The sequence below is a fragment of the Falco cherrug genome, chromosome 2, assembly GCF_023634085.1.
Source record: "Falco cherrug isolate bFalChe1 chromosome 2, bFalChe1.pri, whole genome shotgun sequence".
Lineage (NCBI taxonomy): Eukaryota > Metazoa > Chordata > Aves > Falconiformes > Falconidae > Falco > Falco cherrug.
The window spans coordinates 18,428,228-18,448,433 of NC_073698.1; the positions used below are offsets into that span (position 1 = coordinate 18,428,228).

The window sequence follows — 20,206 nt, forward strand, 5'->3', positions numbered from 1 at the left end:
AACAATCATGTCATAGATTTCTTCATCGAATTCCCATGTTCTTTCCAGGCCAGCCTACCAGGGGTCCTTTCCTGTCAGGTGGGAGATGCAGGGTGAGATGGTTTCCTTAGGCTGTAGAAGATGTTGACCCCAAGTCTTATATTTGCTAGATAGTGGCTTATTGTGTGAAGACGGCTTTGCCACTGTTACCCCTGACGAGTGTTTCGTTATCAAAAGGGGTGGGTGATGAGCTGCCTGCATCACAGAGAGGACCTGGGAATCTGAATCTCCTGTTTTGTCGGTGCTAGCTTAGAGTTGCAGGAAGAGACTTAATGCCCAGAAAAGTATAAGAATTAATAGGTATGTCTCTTCTGCTGTTCCTAAATGGCCAGCTTGTATTTTTTTTACCATTCAGTGATGGTGAATGATCCATTCCCATTAGCACAAGTTGTTGATTGGATTGATGCATAGGCACCCGTTCTTAGATGCTGCATGCTCTACCTAGGAACCTTGCCAGTTTCAGGAGTGTAGAGCTGCTTTTTGGGCCAGCCACCTAAAATTTAAATGTTTTGAAGCCAAACTTCCCTGTGCTGAAGTCCCTCGGGCTCTGTCTATAAAGCTAAATAAAACAAGCCAAGGGACTGGTTTATGCCATTTGACTTCAGAAGCCAGAAGTTGCCACCATGATAAATAGCATTTGTTTTTAGGGCTCCTGTTGGCCCCAGGTGTTGCTCCTTTGTACAGCTCAATTGTCCTTTTTGCTTTTCTTCTTCTCCAATGCAAACTGTCTGAAATGGTTGGAGGTCTGTGATGCCAACAGCTTGGTACTTCCTTACAGCTGAGTAGGGTAGCTCTGGGGCACCAGGATATGGAGAATGGCTGAAGATACAGATCCTATAGACGGCAACAGTTTTAGGATTGTAGATTGGGTCCATTTGAGCCTAATGTGAGCCTAATGCTCCCCAGCTGTACCTGAACATTTTCTTGCAAGAGTGCTAGTTGGGGTCAGGCTAAAGTTGTGTCAGATGTTGTTTAGTGGAAGTCAGCAGCACCACATACCAATGAGGTGAACAGGGAGGAAAAAGACTCACTCCTTTGCTCAGCCTATTTTTGTAGCCTTTGTATTATCCTTGTAGATGATGGAATGCTCATATTAATATTCAGTGTGTATCTGCAACAAGGTCTGCAAACAACTCACTACCACTTTCTCAGAGAGACTTGGAGGTAATACTTGTATTAATTTTAAACTAATTTGTAATTTCAGGTGGATCCTACAGGACAATATGAAAATCTAGTGACAATAAGGTCTTTTAAGCCAGAATTTCGCTTAGCAGGAGGCCTGAATCTGCCTAAAATAATAGACTGTGTAGGCTCAGATGGTAAAGAAAGGAGACAGCTGGTTAAGGTAGGTTCTGTCACTTGTAATGACATCGCAGGCTTGGTATGTTGGAATTTTTTTTAATGTCTCTTGTCAGTTTTCTCATGTATCAAGTCTGTTCTGTGAACAGACTTTTCACAGTTCAGTGTCAGTTTTCTCAGTTCAGGAATGCTTTCATAAAGGAAATTACATAGTAATAATAAGTAATATAACAACAAATAATATAAATAATCATGTAAGTAATAATACTAAGTATTTTTTGTAATTACTTTCAACAGTGCATGTAAAATACAGTAGCTTACCTGACAACTACCAGACCTGTGACTCGCTCGGTCACGTCTCAACTAGTGATATGGAGTGTACAGGAAATAAAAGCCATCAGCATTTTGTGTTAAATACCTCCTTTTTTCTTTCTTCCCCATATAAAAAGAATTACAATTCAGAGACAATCAAAAACATACTTATCAAACCCCAAAATCTCTGAAAACAATTTATTTCTCTTTAAACTCTGTTGATTTAATTCCATCTTTGAATGTATGCATTCAGGAGCTGCTGGGAGAATTCTGTTTGGCTGTTAAGTATGGGGTAGTTTTGAAAGTTTTAAAGAGAAGCATGAATCACTAGATCTGCATCCAATAATCAGAACTGCAGTACCAAGTAGTGCTGCTTCAGCTGTGTGCTGGATTGTTAAATATGGTGAACGAAACACCTGCTTTTAGAAAGGATACCGTAAGCCATGTACATTGATTGAAAGCTTAATCAAATAATATTTGCCATAAAAAAGAAGGAAAAGGTGATGATTTAAGTTAGTGATGGTTCTGCTTAAGCAGCTGAGCACTATTAGGAAACCAAATACAGAAAAAAAGCAATCGTTAATTACATTTTATTACAGTTCATTATTGTGGAAAAGTAACTTGTGTTTTATGGAATTATTTTAAATAATTTTTTAAAGCTGCTGAACAAGAAGTTGGATGCTGAAGTGTTCTTGAACTGCCTTTTTCTGTTTATGCTGAAGGGGCGTGATGACCTGAGACAAGATGCTGTTATGCAACAGGTTTTCCAGATGTGCAATTCATTGCTCCAGCAAAACACTGAAACACGAAAGAGAAAATTAACTATCCGAAGGTACAAGGTAATCCTGAACAGCTGCTGCAGCAGAGGAATAAATGCTACCAATACAGCTTATTTCCCCATTCTCCTTTTTTCAATCCAGAGACAATATAAAAGTGTATTTATTTATGTTATTAAAATAGTCACTCCTCCTTAACGAATGGAATAAACAAATAATACAATTTAATTATTACAACAATTATTTTAATTTAATTTTTTCCAAATCCTTAAAAACAAATTCTCATGCCCAAATACTCTTAAAAGCTTTCTTTATATGAACTTAAAATTGAGAAGAAATTAAGACATGGACTGTCCTCGAATTGTGAATTGCTAGTCATGAAACTTGAGCATACAAGTTTGTTTAATTAATTAATTTAATCTCATTAATTTTAGTCTTGCTATATTCCTTAATTAATTAAAAATTAATTATAGTCTTGCAGTATTCCTTACAATTGAATCCAGAAGTCCCATCTAGTGTTTGTTCTGCAGAACTTGAATTGCAGAACCGTTTTTGTTGAAATAGGGAATACAGCAGTAAATTCTTACTGTAAATGCAGAAAATGTATTTGAACAGAAACTTTCTTTGTCCTCCTCCTCTTTTTCTGTGTGCTTGGGATTATAATTATAGCTGTGAAGGTGACCTCTGAGTAAGTACTCTTTAAATAAAAGTTCTTGTCTTTGACATGAGAAATGCACACTCCAGAATCTCTAGAGGAGCTTACCTGAATTGCTAGCGGAGTTTTAAGAATTCACAGGTGGAGGTAGAGTCACAGTCTTTGAATAATTTTGAATGAAGACTCAGGTTTTTATCTGTGTAAAAATGAATGAGGGCACGGAAAAGAGAATGGAGGTTGCATTATGAGATAAAGCGACTTTCATAAGAAAAGAAAATTGAAGGAAACAGGCAGTAGCTATTTCTCTGCAGACAGATTGTTCATTCTGGCCAGTACTGCCTGCTGCAGCAGCTGAGGTAACTATTACAGCCAGTTAAGAAGTGAGCAATTGTTCCCTGGGGTGGGAGGGAGGCAGACTAAGACAAGCCTAGTATGTTCGTGCAGCTGCCACGTGTTTTCCAGATTTTACTTTTTACGTGCAATTCGCACAAATGCTGCTTTTATCACATTCAAGCATAGCAAGCTGTTGGCAGTCACAGGTCATCTAAGGGTACTGACGCAAGCGTGCAGATTGAGTGGAGTCCTTCGGTTGTACTGAAGTAAGTAGGGGAAGGTTCTTTGGGCTAGGAAAAAAATTGCAAGTATTTGGTAGAAGAACCTTGAGAGCATTTGAGATATGTATACACGTATCTTTAAAACATACATTGTGGTCAGCTGTATGCTTTGGTCTCCTGTCTTTAAGCAAACACAAATAGGCACCCATGCCCTGCAGCATGCGCATTCATGGTTGTGTGTGTGTAACCCTCCCCCTTGCAGCAGTGGTTTTGTTTTTACAGGTGGTTCCCCTTTCTCAGAGAAGCGGGGTTCTTGAGTGGTGCTCAGGAACAACTCCCATCGGGGAGTTTCTTGTGAATGTTGAAGAGGGAGCTCACAAGAGATACAGGCCAAAAGATTACTCCAGTTATGAGTGTCAGAAAATAATGACGGTGAGTCAAAATAACAAAAAAAACCCCAAACAGCTGGCTCATATTCTTTACTGGGAGGGTGGAATTTACGGAGAATTATATACTGTACTTTTATTATATAATAATGAATATGACCGGTGGCATGGAATTAGTAGATATTCAGACTTTTAGTTTAGTTCAGTTTAGTACCATAAACCACCTCACCATACATTTAGAAAATTGCAAATAGGTTTACCTGTTACTTTATATAGCCATGATTGTGCAAGAAATTATTTCCTAAAAAAGTATATTTGATTTTGGTTTTGTGAAGCGTTTGCATGTGAATTGAGTGATAGTGACTTCCTCACAGCGACATGAAGCCATCAGATAAGCAAAGCTACCGGAACAGAGTGCAAGGGGAAGTATCTCCAACAAGATGCATTTACCTGTACATGCGTATAAAATGCCGACACCTGCTGAAGCAAGGAAATAGCAGTGTGTGTTTTTTCCAAGCATCCCATGAGTTGTGTATGAAAATAGAATTGTTTGGTAAAACAGATAGATAGGTGCATTAATGATTGCTGTAAAAAAGACATTAATTCATAGCTCAGAGAGAGAAAGGAGTGAGAACAACATTTGATGGAGGGGAGGGAGTAGAGGAAGGAGGATTGTAGTCAGTCATGTGGAAAATATTTCTGATGTGTTTAAAGGATGCACAGAAGAAACATTCTGAGGAGAAGTGCAGCATCTTCATGGAAGTCTGCAAGAACTTTCAACCTGTGTTTCGTTATTTCTGCATGGAGAAATTCCTGGATCCAGCTGTGTGGTTTGAAAAACGGTTGGCGTACACTCGCAGTGTGGCAACATCCTCTATAGGTATAACTTGCCGTTGGGGTTTTAGACTATATAAACAAAGAGTTTATAGCATTTCAGAGGTAACTGGTAAAATTACATCTGTTCTGCTTTTGTCACGTGTCAGAGTAGGAGGAGTAGGGAGCAAAAAATGCCAGCAAGGACACCAGCATTGCTTTTGTAATTCAGGTTTCTGATTCATACCTCCCTACCCGCTTTCCTGCAGTAGAAAGATAAGAGTAACATTCTTGTTTCTTTGTTTTATATAGCAGTTTGTATTTTGGGGTTCTGGTAGGTTTTTTAAGTTTCTACCTGACTGACTAATCCTGTTACTTTGATTTAACATTTAATCTGTAGCCTCAAATGTTTTAACTTGAGTTGAAAAGCTTGATCTTTTACTTTCTTTGTACTGGCATCAGTAGCCATGGCTGTAATGGTTATTTGAGCTCTGGCATTTTTTCTTTGATTTTTCTGTCTGAATAAGGAAATAGATGTACTTGGATTGTGGATTTTCTTTGGATGACTGAGTTCTTTATTTTATCTCTGTAAGACTTTTGATAGTAGATTGTATACATTGCAGTAGATTCTATTTTAGATGTTAACGTGTTGTTTATATGCTCCCTTTGTGCTGAAAAAAACCCCTGAAGTAAATCTACAGTTTATCAGAATTCAGGTGAAAGATTTTTCTAGGAGATACTACTGCTATCCATGTCCATCAGCTAACAGAAAAACAGTAACAGGTGTAAATTGCAGCAAGGGAGATTTAGTTTGGAGGTTTTCTACATTTAAGGATGGTAAAGCACTGAAATAGGCTTACATGAAAGATCTTACAGTTTTATCACTGGAGATTTTTATAATTGATTTAGACAAGAATCTCTCAGGTGATACATTCAGATATAGTTGAGCTGCCCAATTATAGACTGAATTATGTCTAGTCCTGTTTTCTGGATTATGTGATACTGTGAGTTAAAAGGTTGTCTTAAAGATAGTAATAATAACAAATCCTAATTGTATTATGCACTTGATTTGTATCTTTTTTTTTTTTTTTTGAAAGCTGTGAAATAATTTGCCTAACCTATCTATAGAGAGAAATGGGCAAGAATTCTGTGCAGTAGGTAAAAAAATACACATCTGTAGGGGAATAACATTTTTGCAATTGCATTGATAACCTTTTCTTTTTGGATCTGTGGAATGGCATTTGCTCTTTACTGGAATAATATATATACTTGGGGGAAGAATTATTCTCACTTTTAATTTGTCTGCATACACTGAATCTCATAATCTTCTCTGTGTTAATTTGTCCCTGGTTTTTATGGCATACAAATACGGTTTCAGCACTTACCTTTTTGTTTTAGTTGGCTACATTCTTGGACTGGGAGACAGACATGTTCAGAATATCTTGATAGATGAACAAACAGCAGAACTAGTGCATATAGATCTGGGTAAGTGGGACAGGCAAGAGAACCTTACTTTTTTTTTTTTTTTTACATTAACATTTTAAAAATCTTTATTTAAAATGTTTATTATCCTTTCATTTAGGGGTGGCTTTTGAGCAAGGTAAAATCCTTCCCACACCAGAGACTGTTCCATTTAGATTAACCAGGGACATTGTGGATGGAATGGGTATTACCGGCGTGGAAGGAGTCTTCAGAAGGTACGTGTTCCTGTATTGGATAGGGGTAAGGAGACAGCAGAGCATTTTCAGCATTTGTGATTGTTACATGTTAAATAGTTTTTCAGACAGTGAAACAGATAACCTCTTTCCTGTAGGGCATATAATCAGTGAACTACCCAGTCTCCTCCTGCTCTTAAATTTCTAAATTTCTCCCTTTCCACCCTCCCCAAAACCAGAAATACCACAGAGATTACTCATATGCTAGAAATTAACTTTTAAGAAAGGTACAAATATCCATCATTTAAATGACAAAAGTACCATTCCATTTAACCAAAAAGAACCTAAAAATACAGTAAAATATTTTCTAGATGCTGTGAGAAGACAATGGCTGTTATGAGAAATTCTCAGGAAGCCTTGCTGACTATTGTAGAGGTAAGCGTTCTTCCAGTCTTTCTGACAGCAAGCTGCCAGAATATCTTCGGTTTCTTGTATTTGTCTTCTTAAGCATTACTATACCAAATATTTATGTAGGGATTTTTTGTTGAATTTGAATGTAGTAATGTTGGCCATTATGTGTTAATTCACGTAATCTTCAATGAAATTGTGACCAGTTTGCGTTTTCTGTGGGAACTATTTGTTTCAGGCATACACAGTTTTCCCTCTTCAGTATCTAAAACTAGCCATAGTGCAACATTACTAGCATGAGTAGTGCTGATTGACTTAAATCCTCTTTGCATAAGTCACAAAGAAGAGACGAAGTAATTTTTAAAACCTGTTTATACTACATATTGAAAACTAATTATGATATTTAGTGTCTAGAAGTGTATTAAAAAATGACCTCTTCATTGCTGAGGTGGGACTGAGTCACAAAACCGAGTCAAATATGAACAACACAAACACCTGCAAATGATCGGATGTCGTTTTATTGTTGGATTGTCTACTAAGCAATGTGTAGCCCAGTTCTATTTGATTTAAAAACAACCAACCAAACCACCAGCCTCCTGGTATTGTGGTTAGCATGAGCATTACCAGCTGAGCGTTTCTTTTCCTGCTAGGGCTCTTGACTTAGCTGTAATTAAGTTTTACATTAAATCGAGGTTTATTTACTGTAGGTGCTGCTCTATGACCCTCTTTTCGACTGGACTATGAATCCCTTGAAAGCATTGTATTTGCAGCAGAGACCAGAGGATGAGGCTGACATGAACTCTACACTCAACACTGATCCGGAAGAATGTAAAAGAAAAGCCAGGTGCAAGATCTTTTTCTTAATTCTCTGCCTGTGGCACTGTTGCCTTGCTTTATGGTTTTCTCACTGAATGTTGCTGACGTTCAGGATCCACACCTAGTATACCTGTTTTTCTTTTCTTATTCTGCCAGCAGTGATGACCAGAGTTTTAACAAAGTGGCTGAGCGTGTTCTGATGAGACTTCAGGAGAAGCTGAAAGGTGTTGAGGAGGGAACAGTGCTCAGTGTGGGAGGGCAGGTGAACCTCCTCATCCAGCAGGCCATGGACCCTAAAAATCTGAGCCAGCTCTTTCCTGGATGGAAACCCTGGGTGTGACTTGGAAGGATCCAGCACGTTGTTAGGAGAAACCTATTTTTATGCAGCAAGTGTTCTAACATTTCAAATTGGTATTTCACAATTCAAACTTAGCAGCAGCAACCATGAAGACTTGTATATATTAGTGTTCAGTAGATGTTTTGGGGTTTTTTTCAATAACCTGTTACCAGGAAAACATTTTTTTTGTCCACTTATGTTCACCATGTGGTATAAAACACCAGCCAGTGTTTTGATGTTCACTGTGACCTGCAAGGACTTTGCTTGGGCAAACTGGGTGCGCTGGAGTCTTAAAGCTTAACGTCCATCACTTTTGTATGTTAAACACCTGGAGTCTTATATCTAGTAATTCTATATGGTAACACGACATGTAGAACGGATGATCCAAAAACCAGGAGTCACAAAATAACTAGCTAAAGTGCATTTCAGAAGGGGGATTATACTTTAGTGATAATGCTACGGTGAATATAAAAGAAGACTAGAGAAACTCATGTTTAATGAACAGAGGGTTCTTGGGGTTGGTGGCTGGTTTTTTTAGCTTAGTTAAATGGACACTGGTTTATATAGCATTACAGACTTTGAGCCAAGTATAATGCAGCTGCTTCTTTTTCCTGTTGTAAATGAAATTATGTTGGTACTTTATAACATTAATAGTTATAAACAATAAAAAAATAGGTAGCGTTTCTAGCTCAGACTTCCTTTATAAAATAGACTGACTATGCAATGAAGCTTAGCATACCAGATACACCTCTAAAGCAAACAGCCATCCGGTATCTGGAAGAAACACCTGTCAGAAACATCAAATTTGTATTCCAAGCACAAAAGTCTCATTCTGATTGCACAGGGTTTTACAGAAGACATTGCTAGTAGGTAAAAAGACCTACTGTAATTGGATAGTCAATGAATATGGACAATAGGAGAATCCACTCAACAGTCTTGCTGGTATATTTAACAAATCTTCTCAAATCATCTTTATATTTAAAAATATGAATAAAATTTGCTGTACTCTCAGATTATCTTAGTTTACTTTATGCATCTTTACAGCGGTTTAAGGGAAGAATTTCTGTCCTAATTAGCATTTCACTGCCTTTTCTTTGTATAGTGTTCCCATAATTTTTGTACTGCATCTTTGTTGTATAAGTCAACATGGAAAGATGAGTCTTTTGTGTTATGCTTTCATGAAGCTACATAAATTTCTGTTGATTCTTGGAACCAAAAGTGCATCCTGGCTTTTCTGTGGGGAAGAATTCTCATCCAGGGACACAGTGATTTGCTCTGAAAATGAAACTTAACTGACAAAGCACGCACTCTGTATGTGAATTTTAAATGACCCTTAGAAAAGGGAGAGGAGTCCTACCAAGCAATTACAGAATGGCAGGTAGGAAAGGACTAAACAAAAAGCACTTAAATAATTTTTATTTTTAAGCACAGACTTAAAAAGATCTGCTGGTATTTCTGGAAATTTTTCTTATGCTTCTTGTAGAGGAAGTTCTTTAGGCATTTGGGAAGTTACTTAATACTAGAATCCTAGCTGTCATATAAATGAATATTGCTTAAAAGCACCTGGCAGATCCTTCAAGAGTTTCTGATGCTTCACTTGAAAAGGTATATTTTCATCATGCTGGGCTGCAGTTGAAGTTTTTTCCTTACAGCAAACAGCAAAACATTAATACAGTTGTCTCAGGAAAGTCAAGCTTCAGAGGAAATCATTATTCCTCTGCAGTGCTGTTAACTTGCAGTTCGGTGCCTAGATTTTGAGCGTCTATGCATTTTCGTTGTTCAAGCTGACTGAAACACAAAAATGCATGTAAATATTGTAAATGTAATTGGAACCTGCTTACATGATTTGTAATGGTAGCAGTGAAATGCCAGTTAACTGACAAACATATGAAAGGTTTGAATTGTTAACAAACTTTAGTCTCCAAAACAGTCAAAATTTATGTGACGCAATCCTGTTACTAAAAGATCTGAGTTCAGCTAATCGAACATACTTGAGATACTTGTCATCTATGTAAAGAAAATCTCATGTAGCCAAACACTAACCATCAGAACTGTGCTTTCTTTTTGTTCCAGTAATGCCTTAATTTTCACAAGTCAAAATTAGAAAGTGAATGGTTTGCAAAAATGTGTCTTCTACAGATACACACTTTCCTTGTGTAAGAACAGAAAAAGAAAACCTGGATGGAAACACTGTTTAATTCTGAAAAATGTTTTTGTCACAAATGCTACTACTGATAGTAAGCTGGATTAGTATTTGAGACCCTCAGATCTGTTTACTGTATTAGTAAGCTAGAAATATGAGACACAAGTCAAGTTGCCCCTTTAGCATTGATTTTTTTTCTTGGAATGCATCTTAGTAAATTAAACATTTCCTTTCAGAAAATATATTGTCTAAGAAAAATGAGCCTGTGATCTGTTACAATGGGGAAAAGGTTTTAAACAGCAACATATTTATTTGAAATTAGCTTTTTCTGGTGAAACATCTGTTAGAGAAATGTCCGTAGGAGTGTGAACTGTGAAGTGTTAGGAGGTGAACCAATTTCAATTACATATACTTTGACTGAACTGTTCCGACAGCAAGGCACTCTGTCCCATGACTAGGAATCAGATTAAACTGGCTACCTGGTGAGGTACATCCAATTTAAATAAAACAAGGATGTCAGTCTTCATGACTTGTTCTTACAGATAAAACCACTATAAAATAATTTTCTCACTAACTGAGTTAATTAGGTCACTATTCTATGTTACTATGAAACTCCAGAGTTTATAAAAAGTATTCACTATTACTAAATGTTTTTGAATGCACTAAAACAGTTAGGCTTCATCTTTCAGGGGATGATGCACACTATTACACATTGTTCTAATTGTGTTCTTCATGAATAAGGTAATTGCATACCAGCACAAAATCTGCCTGGGGAATTTGGCTGCGTGATTGGTGAGTGATGACACCATATGTTTTTACTGCTGTTTTCATCCCTGTGAATTCAAAAGCTAAAGTAAGGCAGTCATGTTGTCTTATGGAACCTGTAGATAGCCTGAAATGGCTCTCGGGGAGAGATTACCTAATACTAGTGTTTAATGATGGCACTGAAATATTAGCATTAAATAAAATTGTTCATTTTGGCAGGTAGGTTGAAGAGTGAAACCACAGTGAAAAAGCTTGGAAGTGTGCAAGGAAGGGTTTAGGTTCTCTTTTCCCACCACATTGCGAAGTCTTGCCTGTATCCTGATTATATGGGAAGACTAATGTGTTGGTCACATAACACATGCTCTCGTCATCTACCCTGCCCATTCGCACCGTAAGTACACCTAGACTTTCGCTTGCAGAGCTGCACAGGGAATAATGTCAGTGCTGTCTTTAAGGGCGCACGCAGCTTCACCCTGCTCCCTCATTCTTTTCTCGCTACTGTGTATCTGTCCACGGAAAATGTGGTGCAAAGTGACTGCACCCTTGCCTACCCTGGAGAGTTCCTGCTGCAGCATCCATAGCTGTTCCTCCCTCTCTCCACACCCTTTTGCCAAACAACACAGCGTACAACAGATTGGAGTTTATTTGCTTGCCTTAGTTGCTGTATACCACCTATGCTGGATGCAAAGCAGAAAGGATTGTAAGAATATGCAACTACCTGTAGAAGATTCCACTTCTTGGATTGATTTGTGAAGAAGTCCTCCACTTTTTTAAAAATGCCTTGGCCATGTTGCACCAAGTCTTCCCCGCAGCTTCGAGGAAGAAGCTGTGTTGCAGTGCGGCTGCTCAGTGGTGACTGCCTGCTTCTTGAAGGCTGTCTGTTAATTGGCACAATTTGACCAAGTACTGTTTTTCTTCACAGACAAGGGCTTTTTTTTCTGTGATTAAAATGGAACTGAAATGGTGCTGGGCATACTCCTCATAGGCTCACACACTGAGAATGGGAGAAGGAAGGGGCGGGAGGAGCAAAGACAGAGACTCCACATGCTTTTCTAACTACTGCAAAATTAAAGTGTTCATGTCTCTAGTCACAGGGCAGATGCTGTTTGACTGTGCCTCGATTATGACTAGCATCCTTAACGGTAGTTATTGCTAAGTCACCTCACTGTTCCCACAGTAGTTCTGCAAGTGCCAGAAAATCTTGCCATAAAGGACACATATTTGACTTGAAGGAAATTTTTATTACCTTGATCTGTTCACCCAAAGCCTCTGTTTTGCACCCCATGTTTGCTTTCACAAAAGCAGAGACAATTGAGTTTATGGATTAGCAATTTTGTGTTTTGAAAATTAAACAGGTGGCATAGCAGAGATGAGGCACTTTCCTAAAATGTAGTTCTGTACCACAGCTAGAACTTGTTTTATAAGAAGCTGCACAGCTGTAATGCACATAAAGTTCTTCAGCCTGTGATGCCTTGATCAGCATTGTGGAATAGATTTTTCTGGTGGGCAGGATTAATTTCTTAGTATCTGGAAAAATTCCTTCACGCTGTATGAGCTGGCAGCACCTAAAGTGCCAAAATAGCAGTTCCTTAAGCTGAGTGAAGTCCATAGAGTTGTGATTTTGGTGCATCTTTTAACAAGGAATGGCTAAATGTTTTTCCACATCCATCATATAAGCCTATATATGTTATTGACGTATCTACTTAAAATACTTCCATCAGAAAAAAAAGATCTAGTTCCACCAAGAAACTTTAATCTTTTCAGTTCTCACCAGTCCCTCATATGAGCACATAGCATTATGCTTCCCACTTTTTATTAATGATTATAGAAGTTCTAGTGTACAAAAATACAATAAGGGAAGACTAGAGTCCTGCTTTTATGTGGCTTTTTTCCCCCCTTATCTAGATAAGGATCTGTTAGATTCTTACTAAAGGTGTTAAGACTTCCACATGAAAAACAGCCTCCACATGTACTTACCCCAAACTAGCTGCATCCGTGATAGAGTTCTTCAGATTTCCCATAGAGATAGATTTTTATTTCTAGAAGACAAAGTGTTTAGCTAGTTGAAGGTGTTTCTGAGGTCTCTGTGGCCACCACAGAGAGAATGATGGCTTTGGAAACTATCCAGAGGTGCTCCACACAGAGTTCAGACTATAGTAAAATAAACAGTTAATATTTAATCTCTCATGACTTACCTGGAATTTCTAGAAACTTTGCAGTCGTTGTACCCCTGAGCTTACCTTTGACTGAACGCTGCTGTTGGATTTTTGCCCATCAATAACTGAATGTGCATACTGTCAGTCAGCCAAAGGACAACCTGAAATTACACAGTTGTACAATGGCCGAAGCTTGTGGTACACACGTTCCACAACATACCTTCCACCCCCACTGCCCTGTTCTTTAAGGGGATTTAACGTCTTACCAGCCAGGTCACAAACCACAGATTTTATCAACACAATCGTTCAATAGGTTGTTACAGTTTCAGTCCTCAAGTCTCCAGCCCTGCTTTCAGCCCCCTAACATGCCACTGAAGTTGTAGATAATGCTTGTCAACAGGAGAGTCTTTGCTTAAATGAGTACTTCCCATGGGCAATTCCCACACCAAATGGTTTTGTGGAGGAGAGACTCTTGGAGTGCTCCTGACCCATGTCGAAGTGGTTGGCACTTCAGGATAAGACCAGTAGTCCTCTCAAGATTTTCATTCTGTGAAGTTTGCCAAGATATCTGAAATAATTCCTACATTATGCAAATGTTTCATTTTAAAGTAATATTAGCTTATTCAATTAAAATGTAAAAATTAAATCAATTACTCTCATCAGACACACACACAAGAAACAAATCTAATCAAACTCATTAGCATCTCTCACTCTGCTTGTCTTCACATGGGGTTGTGTTTCCTTTTTCCAGCAGGAAACTATCTGACTACGCCCACAGACCAAATCCAAGGATGGATCCCTGTCTGGGGCTCTTTTGGGTACCATGTACATTTATTGCCTTAGGAGATTTTTTGGTCAGTTTCTGAAATACCTCTCTGTTGCAGACCAATCTGCAGTTGTTTTTCTAGGATGACGCTGAATCCTGTTGCACAAATGGGGTGTAATGCGAGGTGATCTGGGAGTGTTTGAGGATATAAAGCCTGTTGGGCCAGTGTGTTGTTGGGAGGAGCCAACCTTGTGCAGTGCTATCCATTGTCCCTTTTGGACCCTGCTCCTGGAATAGACTGTTTGCCAAGCTAAAGCCAAGAAATGAGATGATAGTTAAGCAGCAGGGAGAACCAGGGATCCAGCTTGCTTGAGCCATGGCCCTTGAGCATGCTTCCTAGCCTTTTTCTTAATTAGCAGTATAGACAAAGACTTCAGTTAAGCAAAATCCAAGATTAATTTTTTATTTTTGCATACTTTAGGGCTCACAGCTTCAGGGAAGCCCCGTCATTAGGCTTCATCTTCCCTAAATGCAGTACTGACTGCAACAAAATACCCCCTTTTAGCATCCTTCCCTGAGCAGTGCTTTGTGTTCAACCGCCAGAAGTAAAGCAAATGGCCTTGGACAGAGAGAGAGAATAATCACAGTTTACAGGTGGACTACAAAAGGTATTTAAGTAAACATTTTCATAACAGGTTAAGGATTAAAATTCCTGATGATAAGTGCTAAAAAGAAGTATCGCTTTGTAATAACTTCTCCAGCTTTCAGTTTGTGCATTAATTCAGCAATCTACTGTGCAAAAGGCTTAGGCTGTGCTCTGAAGAAATGCATTCTGAAAAGGGAAATTATTGCAACTGTGATTTAGAGCAGAAGTGGATCACACAGCAGGGTCCACTATAAAGCAGCTGACATTTGCCTTTTCAGTCAGGCAGTGCTTGTTTAGTCAGCTTCACTTGCTGAAATTACAACTTTTACTTCACATCACAATGGACTAGAGCAAAATATAAACAAATATTAGCAAAGTTACCATTTAGGATTTGTATCCATTGGAAAAATGTCTTCCTCAGAGAAAAGGTGAACTTGCTGGTGTTACCTCTGGTCCTGGTATGAGGTCTGATTCTCTTACATGAAAGGGAGTAGGAGTTTCTGTTCTTTCGAGGTTATGGTGTGGAATTGGAGACAATTCATATGGATTGTGCTGTGACTTAAAAAACTGGAAGTCTAAACAAAAGACTGGAAAAGCAAGTAAAGATATAATTTAGATCTTTAAATTCACATTGTCTTTACCAATACCTGCTACAAATTCTTATAACACTAACTTAAAACCAGAAAAAAAAAAATCAAAGCCAGATACAGTTCTATTTGTGTTACAGAAATGGAGATAGAATTAACTTTCCCTAAGATTGCATATCTAACAAGCTAGTTTCTGTAATTATGAGATACCTGCTATCAATGCTTTTGTTTTTACTTAGCCATTTCTACTTAATATTGCTCCAGTATTAAAAAAAAATTATTTCTCACAAAATCAATTGGCCAATCTTTTTCCAGACAGCAGTGTAAGTCCTAAATTACATCAAACAATTTCAATTATGTAAGTGTAAATAAGAAGAGAATCTGGCTCTTCATATGATTTTGTTTTGGTTTTTTTGACTTGCCTCACTACTTTAATCTGTCGATAATGTATGTTAACACACCTATACATTGCATAATACATAAGTAGATCACACATGCTAAAAGCCCCTTGGCTATGTCAAAACACAGAAACTGAGGCCTAACTGATGCCCTATCAGCACACAGCAGCCCTACAGGTGTAATTAAAACTAGTTTTATACCAAATTATTTAGGTCTGTGCAAACCTCCATGTGACACACATCTGTTTGTAATTATCTCTTATCTGTTTATCTCAGTTCTGTCATTTACACACAAGGTCTCATAAAGCAATAACAATACATGAGTTATTATGTTAAGGTAGACATTACACACGGAAAGATAAACACAGACCTTTGAGACTGTGGTTCTCCTCAGGATACACAATGATTACTTAAAGCAAAAGTGTCCTGTCATCATGCAGTTCCAAATTACCAGCTTTACTTTACATAAAACATGGAAGTAAGCTCATGGGCTCCCTGTTTGCACTGTTCAGACTGTCCTCAACTTTCCTTCTCACTCCTACACTATTTTTTGAGTCTTGGTTCTAATGGTTTCAAGTATCCTTTTTTTTTTAATTCCAAAAGCTCTTACTGGATGTGGCTTTCAGCCTGTCTCTGTAGCAGGTCACTCATTGTTTCCTGTTTTCATTACAGCATCTGCATTACAGATGTAGCTGAGGGGTCTTTTTATAGATTTGCTGCTGTGAAAGAGCTACTCAGCAATTATAGGCATGCTTGAAGCTTTTAAAATTAAATAATGCTTTTAGGAATTGCATGCCTGTAAAATAATTTTAATAAATTAATCTCATGGTACAAAAAGAAAAATTTTTTACATTTCTATCCTATTCCATTGTACAATTACTCTTCATTAGAAATGTAAATGTCTCAGTAAGCAAGTGATTCAATTGACTATACATCGAGCAGTTTAATGGATTTCTTAGCTGGAGGAGGAGACTGTTACCACATGTTCTGTATACAAAATAAGTCATTTACTTTAAATGCTGGCTGTCTCAATGCATTTAACATATACAATTTATGAATAACTAGTTATTTTGATATTGGCCCTCCAAGTCTCTCTAAAAACTAATTAGAATTTACTGACAAATGCTTTATCATCCACCAAAAAGAAAATTAGGGCTTCCTTGTTGCAGAGTGCTCAATTTTTTTATGGTCTGAAAGTTATTTATCCTTGTGGAATAATATGAACCAGCTGTTTTTCTTGAAGAGGAAGATCACTCCCATGTATTGATGCCTGGCCTCTGTCACATTTTATGTGCAAGAAGACACACATTTCCTAATACTGGAATTGCTAAATATAGACAGAAAATGCTGCGAAGAACTGCATTTTCCTTCGAGATCGTCTGTTTCTCTTTAAAAAGTACAGTCAAAACCAAAATAAACTTAATTCTAAAATACATTAAATACACATGAACTTGTATTACAACCTTGATTAATAAAACCATATGCAAACAATAAAACTAGTTAATCCTTAGAGTAATTCAAAAGTATAGATGAAGAATACAGAAATCTTGATGACTGCAACAGTTTTGTATTTCCAACAATGCTTTAATGGACTGTTAAGGCTTTGTGACTCAGCTGACTGATAGCCTTGCTACATATTGCTACAGAGGAGAGATCATGGCAATAATTGCATATGATAAATACTTCACTGTGGAAAGACAGTTTTCTTAGACAATGTCAGCCTACATGGTAAGAATGACTAGTATTTGCTCATTTCCTCAAAGATGAACACCACTTGTGTTGCAGTGATGACCACTGAACTTTAGAAATAAATGCTGAATTGTGATTGACAATGACGAGTCCAGCACAAAATATTGGCCTTTCATAAGTACTTTCACCTGGAGTTCTAACTCACTGCACAGGTGGTACATGTATTTTTTTTCCTCTGAAGAGTTACGAAATGCTTCTCTAATTCCTACATTCATAGTCTTTCCTTACTTCATGCTCTTACTGAAGGGGATCATCTTGTAAAAATAAATTAACTTTTCAGCCTGGCCTCTACACTACAACTTGAACAGAACTCTAAGGAGTGTCTAATGCCTCATTAGCCCAATGTGTAATTAATGTGAGGTATACTAATGATGTTTTGTTCACGAGGCAAAGTTAAAGGAGGTTTGGAACAGAAACCAAATAATTATGGAAGAAAAGCAGAAATTTATGACAGACATAATGACAAAAAAAAAATATGCCAGACAGCCAGGCAATAATTTTGGCAATAAATTAGCTTCCTTCCAGCAATGTCAGGTGTTGTAGCCATAACTCTTAGTTCTTAATTAGATACATTAATAGCATGAGACATTTACATAGAACTATGATACTTCAAGTTATTTAAATACAAAAATAAAAAGGCAAGTATTTTATACATAAATTGAAGCAGATGCATATACCATGGCATTTCAAGTAAAAGAATATTTAAGCATTTTATACCATTTTTCAGATCTCACTGTAGTATTTAAGTCAGAACTCTACACACCATAGGCTCAGTCTGTAGCTACTAGAGCTGGAAAGGTACTTCCCCACAGCAGTTTTACAACAGATATTAGTTGCCATACAGAGATAACAACTTATTCTGTTGACTGCACAAGGACCTTGGAACAGCTATGCTCTTTTCTGATTTATCTCCACTAAGTGACCAAAGACATAAGTCTGGCCACTAAAAGTCTGCCGCAAAAAACAGGTTCAACTGAAATCAACAGAAAAACTAAGATTGAGATAAAAGCAGCTGTGCTCTTAGTAGGAGCAGATCACCCACAAATCTCCAGGTCAGAAAGACTGACAAGTACTTAGGACTGCAGAGACTGTGGACTTAGGAAGCTAGTTTTATCCACCTTGGCTTGCTTAGCTGAATACATGTAATGTATGCAAATATAATTAATACTTTCATGCAGTAGCAATTTTATGCATCCAGACTGAATACCACAGTGAGTATCACATACTGTAAAATGATAGAGGACCTACTCTGAATTTGATGAAAGCGTCTGCTGCAACATGTAGCAACTCCTCCTGCAAGCAGAAAAACAATCAAAAAGAAAAACCTACAAGGCTTCCATCCTACTAAGAAATTAAGTCAGAAACAATATATTACTGTGAAGACTCCATTTAAATTACTTGGTAGTACTTGAAGAAACAGGCTTAGGTCCTTTGCTAGAGAAACTAGAAAACATGCAAAACATAATGAAGTTTCTAGCAAGCAAAGCTGCTTGAAGAATACACCATCTACAGTCTTCAAGGAATAAGAAAAGGAAGTCAACTTGACCTATAAATATTTTTATAATTAACAAACAGCTTTCAAGTGGCTTATAAGAAATGAGTTCCAGTCCAGTATAATTAATTCTAAGAGACAGCTGCCTTCTGTGTGCTTAGTGTCTTCCTTTGTTTCTTCACGTTTGTTTTGTTTGTGTTCACTTTGATGTTCAGCTTTGGTTTCCCTCGAATCATAGTTTCAGTTGTTTTCAACCTCACAGTGCATCCGTAACTGTAGCACCCAGAAAAACTGGGGGCGATCAAAACCAGTTTGATTTATATTACTCTAATGAGCCTTGCTTTAGAGCACTACGCCACAAATAGAAAACAGTGAGACAAGCCACTAGTACAACATAACAAGCCACTAGTAGAACGTTAAGTATCTGACTTTGCACTGTATTGTGTAACTTGTACACCCCTTATCTCCCGAGTGTAAATGCTCTTCACCAGAAAGAGGGAGGATCTGTTCCTCTAAAACTTTTAAGTTCTTTGTTGTATTGCAATTTATGTACATCCTGTAGAAAAGTGCAAATACACCAAAAAAGCCAGAGCCTTTGCATTTTCCAGTTTTGGACAAAAACTGCAAACAGATTTTCCCATGTCCAACCTTACAGAATTTAAGAATCACAGTCTTTGAAATGGTCTAATAAGTTATATTGAATACACTGTTAAATAGTTTATTTTGATATTGGAATAAGCTAATAGTGAAAGAGCTTTTAGAGAGAAATACTTACCAGTACAAAGCATAGTCCCACATTCATTATTCAGAAAGGATGTTGCAATAGAGCATCTAGATCCCTCAGTTTATTTGTCCTAAAAAAAAAAATATCACTGAGTAAAACTGCTCTTCTTCTCCAGCTTAGATTTACAGACCTACTCCTAAAAATAATGTTTTAAACCTACTCAACTATTTTTTTAAATAAAATCAGATCATCGTATCCAGATCCTTCCTTGAATTCTTTTCCATCCATCAGTAACTAATTGTGACTCCTGAAGAACACTTCCCTCCAACAATACAGCACTGTCCTCCTGATGAGGGCTGTCCCTCTGTACCTGAAGTCCCCATAACAGGTCCTTCACCACACACTATAGACTACAGCAAAAAGAAGGGTATGTGGGTGTAAAGGGTACTGGGGTATAAACCCCACCAATCCATGGGTTGATCTGTGTCTACTGGTAGAAGAGCAGGAATGTTCTGAAACACTGCAGGGCAGCATGTTAAGGTAACTGACCTGAACTTTCAGGTTATATTATTCTCCCCCTTGACACTTGTGAGTTATTAGCAATAGATATGATGCCAAAAACCAATGGTATTTTGTAATTCTGTAAGGACCTTGAGATCTGCCAAGGGAGGGAAAGTAGTTTAAAAACTGAAGCTAAACTCAAAGGTGCTAAGTGAAAGGTAGAGTAGAT

At 37.6% G+C, this 20,206-nt stretch overlaps 1 protein-coding gene and 1 long non-coding RNA gene across 6 annotated transcripts in view; one reads left to right on the forward strand and one right to left on the reverse strand.

The window, feature by feature from the left end:
• The window catches only part of ATM (ATM serine/threonine kinase), an 80,087-nt gene extending 71,026 nt beyond the window's left edge, over nucleotides 1-9,061 (forward strand). For 4 of the 5 annotated variants that reach the window (XM_055702143.1, XM_055702145.1, XM_055702146.1 and 1 more), the window contains 9 exons: nucleotides 1,244-1,384; nucleotides 2,373-2,489; nucleotides 3,918-4,067; nucleotides 4,736-4,901; nucleotides 6,233-6,319; nucleotides 6,417-6,531; nucleotides 6,861-6,924; nucleotides 7,605-7,741; nucleotides 7,870-9,061. In XM_055702143.1, coding sequence (XP_055558118.1) covers nucleotides 1,244-1,384; nucleotides 2,373-2,489; nucleotides 3,918-4,067; nucleotides 4,736-4,901; nucleotides 6,233-6,319; nucleotides 6,417-6,531; nucleotides 6,861-6,924; nucleotides 7,605-7,741; nucleotides 7,870-8,053 — 1,161 coding nt within the window. In that variant the 3' untranslated portion in view covers nucleotides 8,054-9,061. The remainder of the gene's footprint in view (nucleotides 1-1,243; nucleotides 1,385-2,372; nucleotides 2,490-3,917; nucleotides 4,068-4,735; nucleotides 4,902-6,232; nucleotides 6,320-6,416; nucleotides 6,532-6,860; nucleotides 6,925-7,604; nucleotides 7,742-7,869) is intronic. The other variant, XM_055702144.1, reaches the window with a different exon arrangement.
• Nucleotides 9,062-9,552: 491 nt separating this feature from the next.
• Nucleotides 9,553-19,608, reverse strand: LOC114014655 (uncharacterized). Its single transcript, XR_008730916.1, has 5 exons — nucleotides 19,528-19,608; nucleotides 14,908-15,113; nucleotides 13,199-13,275; nucleotides 12,936-13,109; nucleotides 9,553-9,838 (listed from the first exon to the last, which is right to left on the reverse strand). It is a non-coding gene; the product is annotated as an uncharacterized LOC114014655 (long non-coding RNA).
• Between the last annotated feature and the right edge of the window lie 598 nt (nucleotides 19,609-20,206).